The sequence below is a fragment of the Hyperolius riggenbachi genome, chromosome 7 (genome assembly GCF_040937935.1).
Source record: "Hyperolius riggenbachi isolate aHypRig1 chromosome 7, aHypRig1.pri, whole genome shotgun sequence".
Taxonomy (NCBI): domain Eukaryota; kingdom Metazoa; phylum Chordata; class Amphibia; order Anura; family Hyperoliidae; genus Hyperolius; species Hyperolius riggenbachi.
The window spans coordinates 154848784-154868362 of NC_090652.1; the positions used below are offsets into that span (position 1 = coordinate 154848784).

The following is a 19579-nucleotide window of genomic DNA, read 5'->3' on the forward strand; positions in this document are numbered from 1 at the left end:
TAAAAAAAAGGGCAAAAAAACGTGCCCTCCGTAAAACATTCTTGGCAAATGCTTTCGACTTGGTTTGTCTTCCGCTGGCTCAAGGGTCCATCTGACCACAGATGCCTGGTCTGCAAAGCACTGTCAGGGCAGCTACAGCATGGGTCTCAGCAGGCTCCCACTTCGGGCCGCAATCCAACCTTCATTCCCCGCGGTGACAATGGCAGACTTGCCCTCCATAACGGATTCCCGTTAAAGGATTTAAAGTTAATTCATTTCAATTAGGGCCGCAAAAGGTCCTCCTGAGGCCTGTATTGTTATTTTTGGTCACTACCTCGGGGCGGGCGCGCATGCCTGCCTGCCTCCCTCCTTGCCTGGATGTGTGGTGGTAGCCGTTGATCAGGCTCCAACTCCGGAACGCAATACAAGAGGGAGCTCGTCCTCAGAAACAGCTGGGGGCAGTGTCCGGCGCCATGTATCGCCCGCTATGGCCAGACAGCCAACATGCCCTTCAATGTCAGCTGCTGATGCCACCGTAGAGCCATCAGCCCAGGGGGGCTCAGCGGTTTGGAAATTTTTTAATGTGTGTGTCTCAGATCGGAGCAAAGCCATCTAGTGTCTCTGCCAGCAAAAATTGAGCCGTGGAAAGGCCAACTGTCACGTAGGGACAAGTGCTTTACGAAGGCACCTGGAGAGAAGGCACAAACAGCTATTGCAAGAACACCTGAGGAAAAGCAGCACCCCTCAAAAGACAAGCCGCGGAGAACAACCGCGGCAGCCGTCACAGGGGGCTTCTGCTGCTCCACGTTCCCATGGTATTGTTCATCTAAACTTGAACTTGCAAACAATTTAAAAATACAACCATCTAAACTTTCAACCAATTTAAAAATACAACCATCTAAACTTTCAAACAATTTAAAAATACAACCATCTAAACTTTCAAACTATTTAAAAATACAACCATCTATCATTTTCAAACAATGTAAAAAAAAGGGCAAAAAAAACTTGCCCTCCGTAAAACATTCTTGGCAAATGCTTTCGACTTGGTTTATCTTCCGCTGGCTCAAGGGTCCATCTGACCACAGATGCCTGGTCTGCAAAGCACGGTCAGGGCAGCTACAGCATGGGTCTCAGCAGGCTCCCACTTCGGGCCGGAATCCAACCTTCATTTCCCGCAGTGACAATGGCAGACTTGCCCTCCATAACGGGTTCCCGTTAAAGGATTTAAAGTTAATTCATTTCAAATACACAGCAGGGCCTCGAAAGTCCGCCTCCTGTATTGTTATTTTTGGTCACTACCTTGGGGCGGGCGTGCATGCCTGCCTGCTGCCCTCCTTGGATGTGTAGTGGTAGCTGTTTCTCAGGCTCCACACCGGATTCCATCCCTCATTCCCCGGCCATTACCCGGGGTCACAAATGGCAGACTTGCCCGCCTCCATATGATTCTCGTGAAAGGAATGTGGTGTCATCTTTGCCCGCCATAACTGGTTCTCGTTCAAGGATTTAAAGTACATTCATTTCAAATACACAGCAGGGCCTCGAAAGTCCTCCTCCTGTATTGTTATTTTTGGTCACTACCTCGGGGCGGGCGGGTGTGCATGCCTGCCCGCTGCCCTCCTTGGATGTGTAGTGGTAGCCGTTGCTCAGGCTCCACACCGGATTCAAACCCCTCATTCCCCGGCCATTACCCGGGGTCACAATGGCAGACTTGCCCGCCTCCACAGGATTCTCATTGTAGCGGTACTGAACAAGTACACAGCAAGTAGAAAATGTAATTTAAAAACAAAACGTAAGCTTTTTAACAATGCCATGGAAAGTTGAGAAGGAAGTCACACATTACCTGACATCACTGAGTGAGGAAGATCAATCTAGCCATGTTGCGCAGTATTCCAGCATGGCCGTCACTACACAACCAGCTGTTTGCGGTGCGTTACACAGTGAGTTTGGTGTGTCAGTGTGAAGCAGTACTCTAATTACACTCCCTGATTGATGTATACACATGCAAGATGTTTTAAAGCACGTTAGGCCTGCAATTTAGCATTCAATGGGATTTCTGCCCTTAAAACGCTGCTTTGCGTCACATCCAGATTTTTCCCCGGGACTTTTGGCATGTATCCCACTCCGCCATGCCCCCGTCCAGGTGTTAGACCCCTTGAAACATCTTTTCCATCACTTTTGTGGCCAGCATAATTTTTTCTATTTTTCAAAGTTCGCCTCCCCATTGAAGTCTATTGCGGTTCGCGAACTTTTCCGCGAACCGAACCTTCCGCGGAAGTTCGCGAGCCGAAATTCGGAGGTTCGCGACATCTCTATTGATGTATAAACAAAACATTTGCAAGCTAAGCAACATTCGTAACTAACTATATATATATATATATATATATATATATATATATATATATATATACCGTATTTTTCGGAATATAAGACGCACTTTTTCTTCCCCAAAACTAGGGGGAAAAAGTGGGTGCGTCTTATATTCTAAAGGTACGGTATTTGGGCCCCAAAACATACTTACCGGTTCCTGCAGCCGCGATCCTGTCCTCCTCCGTCTGACTGCCGCCATCCAAGGGTCATCCGAGGGTCCCAGCTGTGGTCATCTGAGGGTCCCAGCCATCCCATCCAGAATCCCGGCTCTTCAGTGTCCCAGTCGCCAGATCGTCTTCACTGCAGACAGCAGCCATGCGGTAATCACGCGCTGCTGCCTCGCCGACATCCTCCATGGTAACGGCGTCCTCTTCCTAGTTACGGTGCCCCCTTCTGTGTGACGAGCGGCGCATGTGCGCCGGGTCACGCATGACTTCAGGCGCACGTGCGCCGGGGTCACGCATGACGTCAGGCGCACATGCGCTGCTCGTCACACAGAAGGGGGCACCGTAACTAGGAAGAGGACGCCGTTACCATGGAGGATGTCGGCGAGGCAGCAGCGCGTGATTACCGCATGGCTGCTGTCTGCAGTGAAGACGATCTGGCGACTGGGACACTGAAGAGCCGGGATTCTGGATGGGATGGCTGGGACCCTCAGATGACCACAGTTGGGACCCTCAGATGACCCTTGGAAGTCGGCAGTCAGGCGGAGGAGGACAGGATCGCGGCAGCAGGATCAGGTGAGATGCTGCAGGGGCAAAGTGTAGTGTAGTTTGTGTTGGGTGCAGGATTTAGTTAGTGTAGTGTAGTTTGGGTTGGCTGCAGGGGTTAGTTAGTGAAGTGTAGTGTAGTAGTGTAGTGTAGTTTGGGTTTCTACAGGGGTTACTTAGTGAAGTGTAGTGTAGTTTGGGTTGGCTGCAGGGGTTAGTTCGTGTAGTGTAGTGTAGTTGGTGGGGGCAGCAGGGGTAAGTGAAGTGTAGTGTAGCAGGATTTAGTGTAGATGAGCAGTTCAGCTTAGATAGAGACAGTTTTGGGGGGTTTAAAGGTCCATAAGACACCCCTGCAACATAGACGCACCTAGGTTTAGTTTTTTTTTTTTCCTGATTTTTGCCTTCTAAATCTAGGTGCGTCTTATATGCCGGAGCGTCTTATATTCCGCAAAATACGGTGTATATATATATATATATATATATATATATATATATATATATATATATATATATATATATATTATACATCAATAAAAAAATATTTGGTAAGTGAAATTTTGAACATTAATATTTTTTAAATATATCTAAATGTTCTAGTGCCCGTTAATTTAACGGGCTTTATATCTAGTACAGTATATATTAATTGAAGGTGAAGCTTCATTATTGAGAAAAACATTTTTGTTAAAGTACTCCTGAACTGAAAAGAATAGGAAGGCTGTCATATTTATTCACTTTTAACCAGCCTGGCGGTATGGACGAGCTCAGCTCGTCCATCACCGCCGGAGGCTGCCGCTCAGGCCCTGCTGGGCCGATTTTCTTCAAATAAAGTGCAGCACACGCAGCCGGCACTTTGCCAGCCGCGTGTGCTGCCTGATCGCCGCCGCTCTGCGGCGATCCGCGGCGAGCAGCGGCGAAAGAGGGTCCCCCCAGCCGCCTGAGCCCAGCGTAGCCGGAACAAAAAGTTCCGGCCAGCGCTAAGGGCTGGATCGGAGGCGGCTGACGTCAGGACGTCGGCTGACGTCGATGACGTCACTCCGCTCGTCGCTATGGCGACGATCTAAGCAAAACAAGGAAGGCCGCTCATTGCGGCCTTCCTTGTTTATTCTGGGCGCCGGAGGCGATCGGAAGAACGCCTCCGGAGCGCCCTCTAGTGGGCTTTCATGCAACCAACTTTCAGTTGGCTGCATGAAATAGTTTTTTTTTAATTAAAAAAACCCCCTCCCGCAGCCTCCCTGGCGATCTTATCAGAACGCCAGGGTGGTTAACCAATACCTGTTGCCTGGCATCATAACGATCTCTTTGGCTACAATAGTATCTAGATCACACACCTGAAGCAAGTATGAGGCTAATCCAGTCAGACTTCAGTCGGAAAGATCTGATCTGCATTCTTGTTCAGGATGGGTCTGATCCAGTTCTGAAACATGCTTAAAGAAGAAACTTAAAGTTTCAAAAGCATGTAAAGAAATCTTGTACAGTTAGTAATTAAAAGTATCACCTAAACAACTTTTGTTGTTTTGCCTTCGGATTCTAAAAGTATTAGAGGCAGAGGCTCAGCAGTACGTTGTTTACAAGGAAACAAATGTCAGCCTTCATATCCCCCTCAGTTCAGGTATCCTTAACCACTTTACCCCCAGCGGTACGAATTTCTCCGCCCCTTTTTTCCCCCCTAAAAAACCAGGGACGGAGAAATCCGTACCTTCCGCGCTACCGCCGCTGTCCGCGCTCCCGCCTCTCGTGCGCGCGCACCCGCCGCTCGTGCACGCCGCTGCCCGCTCGCCCGGAGATCAATGAACGGGAAAATCCATTCCCGTTCGTTGATCTAGCCCCCGCAATGATCTGCTGCTTCTTTCAGAAACAGCGAGATCATTGTGAGTCTCCCAGCCTCCTACTGCTTCCTGTAAGCGTCCTTCCGGACTCTTACAGGTCGCATGTAAACAAACACTCTGTGGCCATCTTGTGGCCAAATAGTAAACTACACCCTAAAAGCATTTTACATATTCAAACATTACATTTACACAATAAATTACCTCATTACCTCCCACACTCCCCAATTTTTTTTTTTTTTTTTGTTATTAAAAAAAAAATAAAAAATACAATAAAAAAAAAAACATAAATAGTTAGCTTAGGGACTGAACTTTTTAAATATTTATGTCAAGATGGTAGAACACTGTTACTTTATAAACTGCGGGCTTGTAATTAGGGATGGATGCAAAACTGAAAAAAATGCACCTTTATTTCCAAATAAAATATTGTCGCCAAACATTGTGATAGGGACATAATTTAAATGGTTTTATAACCGGGACAAATGGGTTAATACATTTCATGGGTTTTAATTACAGTAGCATGCTTTATTTAAAAACTATAATGGCCGAAAACTGAAAAATAATTTTTTCCCACATTTTTTCCTATTTCCCCATTAAAAGACATTTAGAATAAAATAATTCTTGGCATAATGTCCTACCTAAAGAAAGCCTAATTGGTGGCGAAAAAAACAAGATATAGTTCATTTCATTGGGATAAGTAATAATAAAGTTATAGACGAATGAATGGAAGGAGCGCTGAAAGGTGAAAATTGCTCTGGTGGTCAGGGGGTAAAACCCCTCAGTGGTGAAGTGGTTAAAAGCAGAACAAATCTTTGTTATTAAAACTATTTTTTTATTCCAGTTTGCAGCCATCTTTGAAGTTACAAAACACAATAGAAAGCACTGACTGTAAGGACTTCATTCTTTTCAAGCCTGGAATGGATCTACATTGTACAGTACAGACTGTCCAGTTAATTTCATCTTCCTACATGAGTAATTAGCTGTATTGATACAAAAGGAGGTGCGCTCTGATAGTGGGATAACATGTTACAGCAGAGTCCCTGCTATCCAGAATTCAGGCAATCGGAAATCTCAACCAACAGGAATACCTGATGGATAACATGCAGGGCCAGTTCTAGACTTTTTGCCGCCTGAGGATGCGCCCTCTCCTGGCCGTTGGGAGGCCCACCGTGAGGTGAACTTGAGGGGGTAGCAGCCAGGAAGGGGGGGTGGTGGGCACAGCGATAGGGATCCCCCGTCCGCACTCCCCCTCCAAATAACAGGCCAGGCAGCACGTTCCCTGATGCGGCGGCAGCGGGCATGGAAATAACTCACCTCTTCCACGCGTGACGTCCCACAAGTCTCCTCTCTCTCAGTCTCAGTGGGTGGCATTAAAGACAAAGGACACTTGTGGGACGTGACGTTTGCGCTCCAAAGCCTGGGACGCACAGAAGAGAAGGTAAGTTATTCCCTTACCCGCTGCCACCACATCAGAAAACATGCTGCCTGGCCTGCTATCTGGAGGAACGCGGACGGAGGAGTACCAGGTGAGGGAGGGGGGTCCTACCGCCCTCCCTACTGCTGTGCCTGCCACCCCTTCCTGGCTGCTACCCCCCTCCAGGTCACCTCACGGCAGCCCCCCCCCCCCCCCCCCAACGACCAGGCGGGTGGTGGTAAGCTGGGCTGCACACTTCCTGGTCCTGCCTGGTGTCACCGCCTGAGCACCAACAATGTAGAAAAAGGCACTCCACAGTCTTCAAACATTCGTTTGTAGTTTATTCGAGCTTGGACACATACATGTTACGAGTCACCTGACCATTGCTCAAGTGGTGCCACCGCCTGAGCAACCTGCCTCACCCCACCTCGTGGGCGGACCGGGGCAGATAACATGGACCCTTTTTGAGGTTTGGAGGCATTTAAAATACTTACTGAGCCTCCAGCGTTGTCTTGTAGTCTACTTGCAGCTCCTAGCGGCTTTCTGGCGCCATGCGGGTCAGGTGACACGACGGCTTATGTGCATGGAGAATGCTGGAAAGCCGCCAGGAGCCCGCTAGATGCTGCAGGGACACTACAAGACATCGCTGGAGGCTGGGTATTTGTGGGGGGAGGTTTGTGCTTTTTTGGACGGTTGCTCAAAGCACATCTGGCATCAGGCAAATGCCGCTGGTGCCGGATACCGGGGACTGTGCTATATCTGGAATCCTTGGACAGTTAAAAAATGCACTTGCTATCACTAAAAGGTTTATCGGTTAACAACGGTGAATGACCGTCATCTAGGTCTGTGCCCGGCGCCATCTGTAGTGCTGTGGCCAGTAGCGCCGTTAGTCCTGGATGAAGCCGTGGAGCACTGAAACGAGTAGAACCTCACTGGCGTATGGAGGTCTGCTGCTGGAGCCTCAAATCCCTCATCATCGAGGACCAACAGCGCTGTTGGCCACAGTACCATTTGTATCTGTTTCCTCGCAGTTAAAAGGGACCCTGAAGACAGGATAAAAATGGAATTAGAACTTACCTGGGGCTTCCTCCAGCCCCTCATAGCCTGCAAGGGTCCCTCCACATCCTCTGGTTCCGCACGCCCGACTCAATCACGTCCTTGTCGCAGTAAGCGTTCTGTGGGCATGGTTCATTCTTTCAAGATCCGCTCATGCGCAGAACGCTCACAGTGACCGACGCGCTGGTGGGTTGCACATTCACAGTTGCACATGACTCCTGGCAAAGTCACTCGCTACTAGAGCCGCCAGTAGGAAAACGGTAGGGACCCAGAGGATGTCAAGGGACCTCATGGGCTACAGGGGCTGGAAAAAACTCCAGGTTAGTTCAAATTCCATTTTTATCCTTTGTAGAATGACCCTACAGTCCTTATCTCATTCGTTAACCGGGGACTACCTGTATTTCGCTAGTAACTTTTTCAGGGTCGGATTTGTACTCTTTACCGCCCTAGGCCACAAAAAGAGGCGGAAAGTCGTGTGACATGCATAGCACACTGCACCGATAAATGGGCATGGCTGTGGACCAGGATGTGGTCATGGGTGGAGCCACATTTGAATGACTTTAGCAATGATGGGACATTACACTAGGACTATGGTAGGGATTAGATTGTGAGCGTCTCTGACACAGGTGCCCCCCAAGTTTAGGTAGTGACAGCCCCCCCCCCCCCCCAATATTTAGTGACAGGGATCCCCCTAGCTTAGGTGATGACAGGTGCCCCCTAGTTTTAGGTAGTGACAGGGACCCACCCCTCATGTTTAGTGACAAGTGCCCTCCAGTTTTAGGTAGTGAGAGGCACCCCCACTCACCGTGATCAGTGCCACCCATGCGTCCCCGCTGCCTATCATGTAAAAGGCAGCATGCCAGCAGCCAGACCTAAAGGCCTCCGATCGGCCGGTGACCAGTGAGAAGCGGGCGCATGGTACCCCGTGGACACCACGCTGCATATGCAGAAGTGACATATGACGTCACTTCCGCATATCAGTGCGGAGTCCGCGAGGTCCCAGCACCCGCTTCTCAGTGGTGGCCGGCTGATTGGAGGTCTGACACTGGCTACTGGCATGCTGCCTTTTACATGATAGGCAGCGGGGAGGGGGGGTTTGCCCTATTTTGCCCCTATGTATGGACGCCCATACCCTCTCACTTCAGGATCCCTTTCAGGACAGTGTTTTTTTTCTCCAGTGTACTTATGTAATGAAGGCACAAAGGATACATTATATAAACCGTGTTTATTAATGGTTTATAGAGATATATTCTGATGTCACCAAAATAATCTGTGGTTCTTCCATATGTAGAGCTTCTTGGCTTCAGCAGACCTGCAATATTTCCTGAATAAAATGAGTCTGGAGTGCTCCCTTAAAGTAAACCTGAGATAGGGCAAAGGGCTTCCGGTCCGGTGCTAACTGTGCATGCATGGCTCGGCCACTCGCTGCTGTGGCGGGGCAGAATGCTCCGGTAACAGGAGCGCAACAGGGGAGCGCGTTCAGACCGACACCTGCACTGACTGGCCCCAACTGCAGATCTAGGAGACAGCGGAGAATGACGAGGGAGCGATCATCCTAGAGGGGGCTGCGGAAAGTGATCCAGTTTAATTTCCATAACCTTTTCTCCTGCAACTTACCAAAATGTGTCAAGCAAGGGTCTAGTATACATTTTGAGTTTAATAAAAGCTTGAAACACAATATCCAAACTAAATTTCAAAATTACTCCCCAAAACCACTGATTATTTATACTTCCAAGCTGCAGCTGCTCAACCTGCACTAATACGAATGTAAAGGGGGCCATACATCTAGCAATGAAGGGCAGATATGACCTAGAGACAAATCTCTCGGTGATCGATTCAGATTAGAGAAAGATCCATCGGCTGCCTGTACGCCAAAGGCCGATTCCAGATCAATTTCAACATGAATCGGCTTGGGAATCGGCCACATCCATTGCCTTGGTGCTGCCCCCCGATTGTATAAATGTACCCTCGTGTGCAATTATACATTACCTGTCCTGTGTCAACCACAGCGCAATGCCCAACTGTCAGTGGAATCCTCTGCAGATTACTGTAGGTAGGTAGCCAGGTCTAGGTGCCCCCAGAATAAGTTAGCTAGGTACAGGTGTCCCCAGTATAGGCTAGGTAGGTACAGGTGTCCTTTAGTATAGGCTAGATAGATGCAGGTGTCCCCCACACTAGGTCGGTATCGGTGTCCTTCAGTAAATGCTAGGTAGGTGTACAGGTGTCCCCCAGTATAGGCTAGCTAGGTACAGGTGTCCCCCAGTATAGGCTAGCTAGGTACAGGTGTCCCCCCAGTATAGATAGCAAGGCACGTGTCCCCCAGGATAAATTTTGTAGGTTTAGGGGCATCCATGAAATGTTAGCCAGCAATAGGATTGGATTGCCCCCGTTCCCACCTGATCCAGCTGCTCTGACTCACCAAGCCTCTATCCACTGATCGCCACAGCCTCCCCACACAGCTCCGGTATTGTCTATGGGGAGGATCGGTACTGCACATGACGTCGATGACTGTGCGGGGAGGCTGCGGCGATCGCTGGATAGTGGCTTGGTGAGTAAGAGCGGCTGGATCGGGGGGCATCTATAGTAGCTTGTGTATTGCTGGCTAACCTTTGCAATTAAGTAATGCACAACTTGACAAAAAATGTTTAAAATTCATTATAATTCATTTTTATTCAACGGTTCAGTTTTGGTGTAAAACATAATATACAAAACAAAAACTTATGACACTGCAATAGTTTTTTGTAGCTAAAACAGTAAATGATCATCATTTTCCCTGCTATTGAAAGAACATTTATCACAGATCAATGACAGTTTACATAAATCAATAATAAAGTAATGCATATGTTCCAGTAGAGGCAACCATGTTTGGTCTAAAATTTCTAAAAATGTTAAATATCCCACATCATTGATACTCAGATCATCAAATGCATTTGTCCGGTGCCAAAACCTTGGAAGCAATTGTGACATGTATGTTGGTGACACAGATTATTCGTCCTTTCACCTAACTCCAACATAACAGTTAACTAACTTCTGCAGACCTTTTTAAAGGGAACCTGAGATGAAAAGAAAACAAAACATGCATACATATTTGGGGCTTCCTCTGGCCTGACAGCTCCATTGGCGCCATCCTCCGCTTTCTGGATCTTCCGTAAGGGCTCCCAGTATCTTGGCCAGTTAGGGCTTACTACGCATACCCGGACTGCCGCACTACCGCCACTGGTAGCTTTCTGCACCTGCGCAGTACCACTGCGCATGCGCAGAATGGCCGAAGATACCGGGAGCCCTTACAGAAGATCCAGGAGACTGAGGACAGCGCAAAGGGATCGGATCAGGTGGAGGGGGCTGAAGGAAGGTGTGTATGATTTTTTTTTTCATCTCAGGTACACTTTATAGGGAAGGTCAGAGGAGGATAAAAATAAAATCTACTTACCTGGGGCTTCCTCCAGCCCCTGGCAGCTGTCCTGTGCCTTTGCCGCAGCTCCCGGTCCCCTCCAGGGCAGATGCCGACTTGGCTTGCACTTCACCATGCGGCTCACAGAGTCGCACTGATGTCATCCAGACTGTACTACGCAGGCGCAGAACTACTGCACGGTACAGTCCGGATGACATGTGCGCAATTATGTGAGCCGCACGTTGGAGCGCAAGTTGGCCTCCTGTACCGGAGGGGACACCAGGCCACCAGCAGGGAACAGAGCTGTGGTGGGGGCACAGGATGGCTGCCAGGGGCTGGAGGAAGCCCCAGATAAGTGGATTTTGATTTTCATGCACCTTGGATGTGTCCTTTAAGGTCTAGATCTGTTTTGTGCAATGTTCTTTATTCATGCATAGAAATAAGAATTTATGAGCTTTTAGAAGACCATCCGTGATTAGTCACCAGCTTATAATAAATCCTGCAATAGCCCTAACAAGACTTCACAAGGCGAAACATTCACACGTAAAACAGACCACAATAAAAAAAATAGACAGATTTGAAGCCTTTCTCACTATATCTAAATCTTGGTGTGTTATGACAGCAGTTTTTACAAATTAAATACAGATATTTACAATATAAATAGGAGAAAGAAAGCGTCTCACAGACACCTCAAGTAATACAGCCTCTACACACTGAATGCATTGGCCTGCATCTGCTTTCCTTTCCAAAGGACAAACTGCAGGAACAAAGAAAAATCCAGTGGTGCCCCCTTATGCCAATGTTCTGTTGCACAGCACTGAAGAAACCCAGCATGCTACATTTTAGTGTGCTTACCTAACTTTTCTCAGTATAACCCATGTGGACCAGAATGGCAATGGGTTCAATCAGGTGATAGATTTGTAAGGCTCTGATTTGCTTTAAAGTGATCCTTAAGTCTATGCAAAAAAATGAGATTTACTCACCTGGGGCTTCCCTCAGCCCCCTGCAGCCGATCGGTGCCCTCGCAGCCCCGCTCCGATGCTCTAGGACATGCCGGCGAACACTTCCGGTTTGGGCGTCACCGGCCGGCAGGCATGGGAGTGATTCTTCGCGTTCCCAGCCATAATATCGCCCCCTATGCTGCTATTGCGGCCTCCTGTTCGCCGGCATGTCCTGGAGCATCGGAGCGGGGCTGCGGGAAGCCCCAGGTGAGTAAATCTCATTTTTTTGGATAGACTTAAGGATTATGACCAGCAAATCAGAGCCTTACAAACTTGTAACTTGATCACATTGTTTCACAATGCTTCTGTGCAATGTTCTGGTACACAGAGCAACACTAACCTTCCCCACTCTGGTCAAATAGTTCAAAATGAGAAAGCTTTGCACATCAGCTCGCCAAAATGCATTTGCTTCTTCTATGAAAACTGCTACTATGAAAAACCAGTCACCGTCAGTTATTACAGGATCCAGTTTTCCTGTCGTATGAAGGAACAAACATGCACTGGCTGGAAGGTGCTTGGTACAGAAGCCTCAGGTTATAATTGTTTTTTCAAAATCAAAAAAGGGACAAAGTCAATAAAAGGCTAACCTGAACCAATACTTCCTGTTTCAAGTTTAAAGCCTACAAGCTACATTCTCAGATATATTTTTTTTCTTGAAGATGGCATAACTGTTGTCCCTCCAACATCTCACAGAATCCTACCCATATGATAGCTTTCACTACAGAGCATGAGATAAAAGCTGTATTAAAGCAGCTTTAGGTTCCCATTATATCATAGATACACATCTAGAAAAAAACAACCATGGCAATCCATGCTATAAAACCTTTAATGCTGAGCCTATTCTCTCTACTAACTCTTCTGTATAAATAGACGTTGTGTATTTTTAGTATGGTGTAGTGTTGCCTGGTTTATGGCCTATGCCAAGGTAACAGCTTTTGTATCCCTGAATCGGGGAAAAATTAATGAATGAAGCCCATGGTGGGCTAGATTACCTCCTGTTGAGTATTCTGACGCTGCTCATTGTCTTTGGTGTCCCTCCCGTTGGCCATACCCGATCCTCTTATCTCTCAAGCCTTCTGGAAGTTCCTCTGAGCGGCACAGAGTGATAGTAAACTGTACAGGTGCGAGTTTCAAACTGCAAATCTATAGTAAAACCAAAAGCGCTCTGGGATGAGCCCTGGCTTTTGCTGTCCACGCGTGGCTCAGAACTACGCCTACACAGTTCAGAATCGTGCTGTGTCACTTACCACTAAATACTTATAGGACCAGGCACAGGGTATGGTGGGCCCAAGGACAATGAGCAGCATCAGGACACTCAGCAGAAGGTAATCTAACCCACACTGGTCTTCAGTCAATTTCTTTCCCGGTTCAGAGGAACCTTAAAGGGAAGGTCCGTGGTAATTACAAAAACAAAAATCGACTTACCCGGGGCTTCCTCCAGCCCATAGCAGCCGTCCTGTGCCCTCACAGCAGCTCCGCTCTCAGCCGGTGATCCGGGGTCCCCTCCGTTGCAGATGCCAATGGGCATCTACTGTGCCTGCACGAGATCCGCTCACGGTCACGCTGACGTGGTCTAGTGTACTGTGCAGGCGCAGTAGCTCTGCCCGTTGGCATCTGCAACAGAGAGGACCCCCGGGCCAACGTCTGGGAACGGTGCTGCGGCAAGGGCAAAGGACAGCTGTCAGGGGCTGGAGGAAGCCCTGGGTAAGTAGATTTTTGTTTGTTTTTCATTACCTTGCATCCGTCCTTTAAGCAGCAGAAGATCCACAAATCCATACATCATCAACCCCACATAATTATTTCATTCTAGAAATTAGCTCGTCAGGTACAACTATAATAACCAAATCAAAGTTTTAAAGCATCATTTATATTTCCTTGAATGGCCAGAATAAATTCTATTCATCCCTTATTAAGCAAAATAAAGCATATGTGCTTCCCACAGGTAGTTTAAGATTGTAAAATTCTCCAGTAGAAAGTGCTTAACCTGATCAGAAGTAGTCACCACAGGCCAATAATAAAACACAATATATGTTTAAAGGTAATGCTAACTCAAAGATTAGAAAAAAAATTACCAATACTGATTATAAATAAAGAAATGGCTTTCCAAGGTGAATTGAAAAGAAAATGCAAGCATCCATATACATAATACCGCAATGTCACATAGCTCCTGCAATCCTGCGGGTTAGAAATTGCTCACTAGTACCACAAACTACAAATAAAATAGAGCTTTTAGAGAACAAATCTCAGCTATCAATAGATGGAGTTCTAGATACTATTGATTGGCTGGGGGAGGGGCTGGGATTAGGGCGACTACAGTCATTCAGGAACACGCTCTGCCATGTCTGCAGCACCTATCGTTACTGAGCTGCCTGTACTGACAAATGCTGTATTTATAAAACCACCAGTGCGAATAACAGCACTTCCTTAATGTAAATCTGGTGACTGGAGCAGGACAACTGGCCCTTTTCACAGCCAGAATTACCTACAGACAACTGACACCATGTACCAGGGAATGTGACATGGCCACTTGTGACACATTCACCATAGTGAGGAGCAACCCTGAGACAATTTGGCATCAGAAGGGTTCTTGTGCAAAAGTGTGACTTTTTTTGTTCTCAGAAGGGCCGCTGAAGGAACTTGATAGGAGGAGAGCCAATGCTGCTTCCTGGACTTTTCAGGAAGGAGTCGTATGAGCCTGGTGTCATTCCAACAATGCCGTCATTCTGTGGAGTTTCTCCTTTGAGAAAATCATCTTCGTCATCTGGAGTTGTACCATGCTGTAGGTGCAGAACACATAATTATAAGTTGTAAAAAAAAAAAAAAAAAAAAGCAATATTACCGATAGTATACTATATAACATTTAGCTTGAGTCAAATGGAAATCCTAACCTATCCTTCCACACTGCCGCTACATCGGACACTAGCCTTCTCTAAACTACACCTAATATTAGCCTCACCGCCGCTACACCTAACACCAGCGCTTCTGCTTGTTATAATTGTAGCGCCTCCACTTGCAAAATTATTCTCATTCACCCCCTATTGGCAAATCGTCCTGCAGTGTTCAGAAGGTGCAGCCCTCTAAATTGTAACTTCTGCTTTGAAGGCGTAAGTGTAATAAGATGGAACGTGGCATGGAACGCATCAGAAGAGAGGCATCGGCTTAAGTGCTGCCTAAGAGAAGTTGCCCAGTTTTAATGCCCTAATTCAAGCTTGCATTTTTAAAAAAATGCATATGCTAGTAACATTTGCTCTAATTTGAAGTGTGCAGTTTTGTGCACTGTCTGTCATTTCTTATTGCAATGAATATATTCAAAGCTCCTGGCTGGCTGTGTCCTGTAGCTTCCCCCAACATGGAGCAGATCACCTGACCCAGACTATTCTCTCTCTTTGCTATTGATTAACTCTTTGTGGTCAGTACTTCAACTATGGTTCATTAGTACTTCCCTTCTCAATGTGTTATAAAGCAATGTCCTGCATTCAGGGCCTTTTCAGGCTGGCACGGTGCAGCAAATTGCCGCACTACTACTACTGCAGCCTAATGAAACCCAATGGGAAGTTCATACTTCCCACATCGTGGTATGCTGCGCCGGAAGCCCCTAATTTAACGCTAGCGCAGAACTAAGTTACTGTGCGGCTTCTGCGTCGGCCCGGAAGTGATGTTAGTCTGTGGTGACACACTTTTTTTTTAAGTTGGCAACGCGGCACACATGCTCGGAAGTGTATTTATACAATACGCTTCCGTGCACTTCCACATACTCAAAGCAGGAAGTGACCGCAAGTGCGCATCACTTCCTGCTTGGCCGATTGCCAGACAGGGAACACCATGTACTAATGCGGTGTTCCCTGAAGACCTGTTTTTGGCGCAATGTGGTGTGACGGGCACTGCATTGTAAAATGCCAATTTACAGTGTGAAACCGGCCGCATCTAACTTTGCTAATCCAGCAGGCCTGGAAATACAAAAATAATAATGCAACAATGGTTTATGCCTAATCTAAAAAAGCAGCACATCTAGACTGCTATGTTGTAGGATAATATAATACGGTAGAATTCGTATTATATAAACATATAATATATAGCAAACATCAAGGTACCAAGAAACGATATCAGAATTGGTCATACATTGTATATTTAGACAGACCCATTTGCTTGGACCTGAGGACTGAGTTTATTCTCTCCAGAGGTTTTATATCAGACTGTATATTAATTTGATAATAGCAATAAACTAAAATACCTTAACTGGTTTCTGGTTGCTTTTCGATTCTTCAACATTGGATTCTTCCCAAGACTGATAGAGAGGATCTATGAGTTTCTTACATCTGTTCAAAATGAAAATTGAAGAGTGTAAAATAGATCTCTTTTTTGTTTACTTCTTAGATGCGACATGACAATATGCTGAAAATGAACCCATGCTTTGGACTTCTGACTAAAACTCCTCTGCATTATCATTTTACATTTGCATGGTAAACTCTGCAACAGAAGTGACGGCATTCACAGAACACCTAGAAATCTACATATTTCAGCCCCCTGGATCTTCCACTATGGGTCCTGGTAATTAAGACAGTCTGAGCTAAGTGCACCTGCGCAGTCCGGTGCCGGGAGAGTTCTGTGCCTGCACAGTACTGCTACTAGGCAGAAAGCTCCTGGCCACAGGAGCGCGACGGGGGATCTCACCCAGCTGGACCACGTCTGCACTGACTTGCCAAATTACCGGACCTATAGCGGAAGATCCAGGTGGCGGAGGACGACGGCCAGGGACAGATTAGCCTGAAGGGAGCTGGAGAAGCCCCAGGTATGCATATACTTTTTTTTTTTTTTTTTTTTTTAGTAAATCAAGTTTTATTGGTTCAAAGAATCCAAAAACAGTGATTAATCCAAAACAATTGATGGTACGCAGACCACTCAAGTAGAGTAGAATAGCAGAATATGTAACCTGATAACATTACACATAGACAAGGAAATACTATAATATCACAAGCCCTTGTGGAAAAATAGTCAAAAGATAGTAGACTACAGTACAGTAGAAGAGAGCCAAATGAGAGTATCACTGCACAGGGTTCCAGAATCTTTTTCTTAATTTTCTAGCAGAGTTTAGGGGAAGGATAGGGAAAAGAGACAGAAGGAAAATAGTAGAGAAAGAGAGTAAGGGAGAAAGGAGGGAACCCCACCAAAGAGGCATATACCCAAATGTATCACATAATTGGGAAGATATAGGAAGGCAGAGAATTCCAAGGGTTACATATATATATAGGGAGCAGCATAGAGAAGATCATGGATGGGTAATAGGGGGGGGGGTGTAAGTTTGTCTTCTCTATAGTCTACCCACACTGACCACTGAATGGTGAATTGTTCCCTCTTGTTCTGGGCGGAGAGCACCAATTCCTCCATTCTCATAATATCATTTATTGTCTCTATTAATTCCAACCGACCAGGGGGTATGGTAGCTTTCCAATTTTTGGCAATGAGATAACGCACTGCCGTAAGTAGATGACGAAGGAGGTCCTTCCTGGCCGATTTAATGGAGCCAGGTAAGAGAGAGAGTAGAGCCATTTCCGGAGAGGCGGTAATCTCACAGCAGTACATATCTCCATACCAAAGGAAAACATCCTCCCTAAGCCCTTTACAATTGAGCAACTCCACCACATATGAATGTAAGAACCCACTTCCAGGCCACAACGCCAACACATATCAGATGCACCAGAAGACCATGTACATGTCTGAGTAGGTGTACGGAACCAACGTGTCAGTAATTTGTAATTTCTCTCCTGGGCGCTATTAGAGACAGAAGATTTATGTGTTAAAGTCAAAACTTTATCCCATTCCTGAGAGGAGAGAGAGCGACCCAAGTCCCCTTCCCACTTAGAACAGATGTGCTCGAAAGATGAAGGCAAAAAATCCAGCAACATCTGGTACAAGAGGGAAAGTACATGTTCAGGTCTCTGTGAACAGGTGCAGAGTTCTTCTAGGTATGTGGGTTTCCTGGAGAATTGGGTAAGTACAGGAAACTTTTGAATATAATTTCTCAATTGTAAATAGTGGAACCAGGACAGTCGGGGCCTGGAAGGGTTAGAGAATGTTGGTAGGCAATGCATATCTGGTAGCTGGCCATTGTGGAGGATGTGTCTGAATTGGGGCCAATCTCCACGTGAAAAGCCCAAAAAAGTGTTCACACATGTGGCTGGAGGAAACCCCAAATTGTCAAAAAGTGGAGACAAAGGGCCAGGAATGGAGGAAATAAACGAGCTGGAGAGCAGTGAATCCCAGATGAGCAGAGTGAACTTCACCCAGATTGGTATATAAGGAATGGATTTACGATAGGCAGGGTCTGTCCAAGGTAAGGCTCTAGTATCCAAGCCCAGGAGGTTAGATTCCAGACATACCCATTGTTTGGATTCCCTGTTGTGGAACCAATCAATTATGTGTGTGAGAGAAGCTGCTTTATGATACAATTCAATGTCAGGGAGACCAAGTCCACCATCAGATTTGGATTTACATAGTAGTGAATATTGGAGGCGTGGAAGTTTATTTGCTCCCCAGATGTATCTGGTGAAGAGGCTTCTAATGGCTCTGAAAAAGGTTTTGGGAACGTTGAGAGGTATTGCCTGTATGACATAGAGGAATTTGGGGAGTATATCCATTTTTAAAGTGTTAATTCTGCCCAACCAATATGGTCTATTATAGGATAGTTTTTGAAGTTGTTTAGAAATCAATTGAAAGAGAGGAAGGTAATTAAGTTGGTACAGGTCTTGTAGGTTAGAGGGGATATTTATTCCTAGGTAGCGTATGTGATGCTGGTTCCATTTAAAGGAGAAGTTCTGTTGAAGTCTTTCGACCGTGCAGGGGAGTAATGAAATATTAAGCATTTCAGTTTTGGACAGGTTAATTTTGAAATTGCTCAAAGCTCCAAATCGTGCAGTTTCTACGAGAATGTTGGGGATGGAAATAAGGGGGGAGGTAATGAAAAGCAGTAAGTCATCAGCGTATAGTGCCGTCTTATAGTGTAAGGCGTTAGGGGAGATACCCTGAATGGAATGGTTTGACCTGATAGCTTCAGCGAGGTGTTCCATTGTTAGGATATACAACAAGGGGGATAAAGGGCAGCCCTGCCTAGTTCCATTACTGATAGGGAAGGCGTCCGACAGGATCCCGTTGACTCTCACCCTAGCTGATGGACCATTATAAAGAGCCATAATTCTTTGTAGTAGCAGAGGGCCAAGACCTATGTTTTGGAGGGTTAGTTCTAGAAATTGCCAATGGACCCTGTCGAACGCCTTCTCGGTGTCAATAGACATAAGACAACATTTTGTTCCATATTTTTGGGCATACTCTATTAAAGTAACTGTCTTAAGGACATTATCACGTGCTTCCCTATGGGGTACAAAACCGCATTGGTCATTGTGAATAAGTAAAGGGATGTGGGGCTTAACCACTTCAGGACCACAGTCTTTTCGCCCCTTAAGGACCAGAGCCTTTTTCTCCATTCAGACCACTGCAGCTTTCACGGTTTATTGCTCGGTCATACAACCTACCACCTAAATGAATTTTACCTCCTTTTCTTGTCACTAATACAGCTTTCTTTTGCTGCTATTTGATTGCTGCTGCGAGTTTTAGTTTTTATTATATTCATCAAAAAAGACATGAATTTTGGCAAAAAAATGACTTTTTTAACTTGCTGTGCTGACATTTTTCAAATAAAGTAAAATTTCCTATACATTTGAGCGCGAAAGTTATTCTGCTACATGTCTTTGATAAAAAAAAAAAACCATTCAGTGTATATTTATTGGATTGGGTAAAAGTTATAGCGTTTACAAACTATGGTGCCAAAAGTGAATTTTCCCATT

At 46.1% G+C, this 19579-nt stretch overlaps 1 protein-coding gene across 1 annotated transcript in view; it reads right to left on the reverse strand.

Moving 5' to 3' along the window:
* Positions 1-11951: 11951 nt before the first annotated feature.
* RRN3 (RRN3 homolog, RNA polymerase I transcription factor) overlaps positions 11952-19579 on the reverse strand; it is an 88521-nt gene continuing 80893 nt past the window's right edge. The window contains exons 17-18 of the mRNA XM_068244780.1: positions 15973-16057; positions 11952-14518 (exon numbers count right to left, since the gene is read on the reverse strand). Of these exons, the coding sequence (XP_068100881.1) occupies positions 14357-14518; positions 15973-16057 (247 nt within the window). The 3' untranslated portion in view covers positions 11952-14356. The remainder of the gene's footprint in view (positions 14519-15972; positions 16058-19579) is intronic.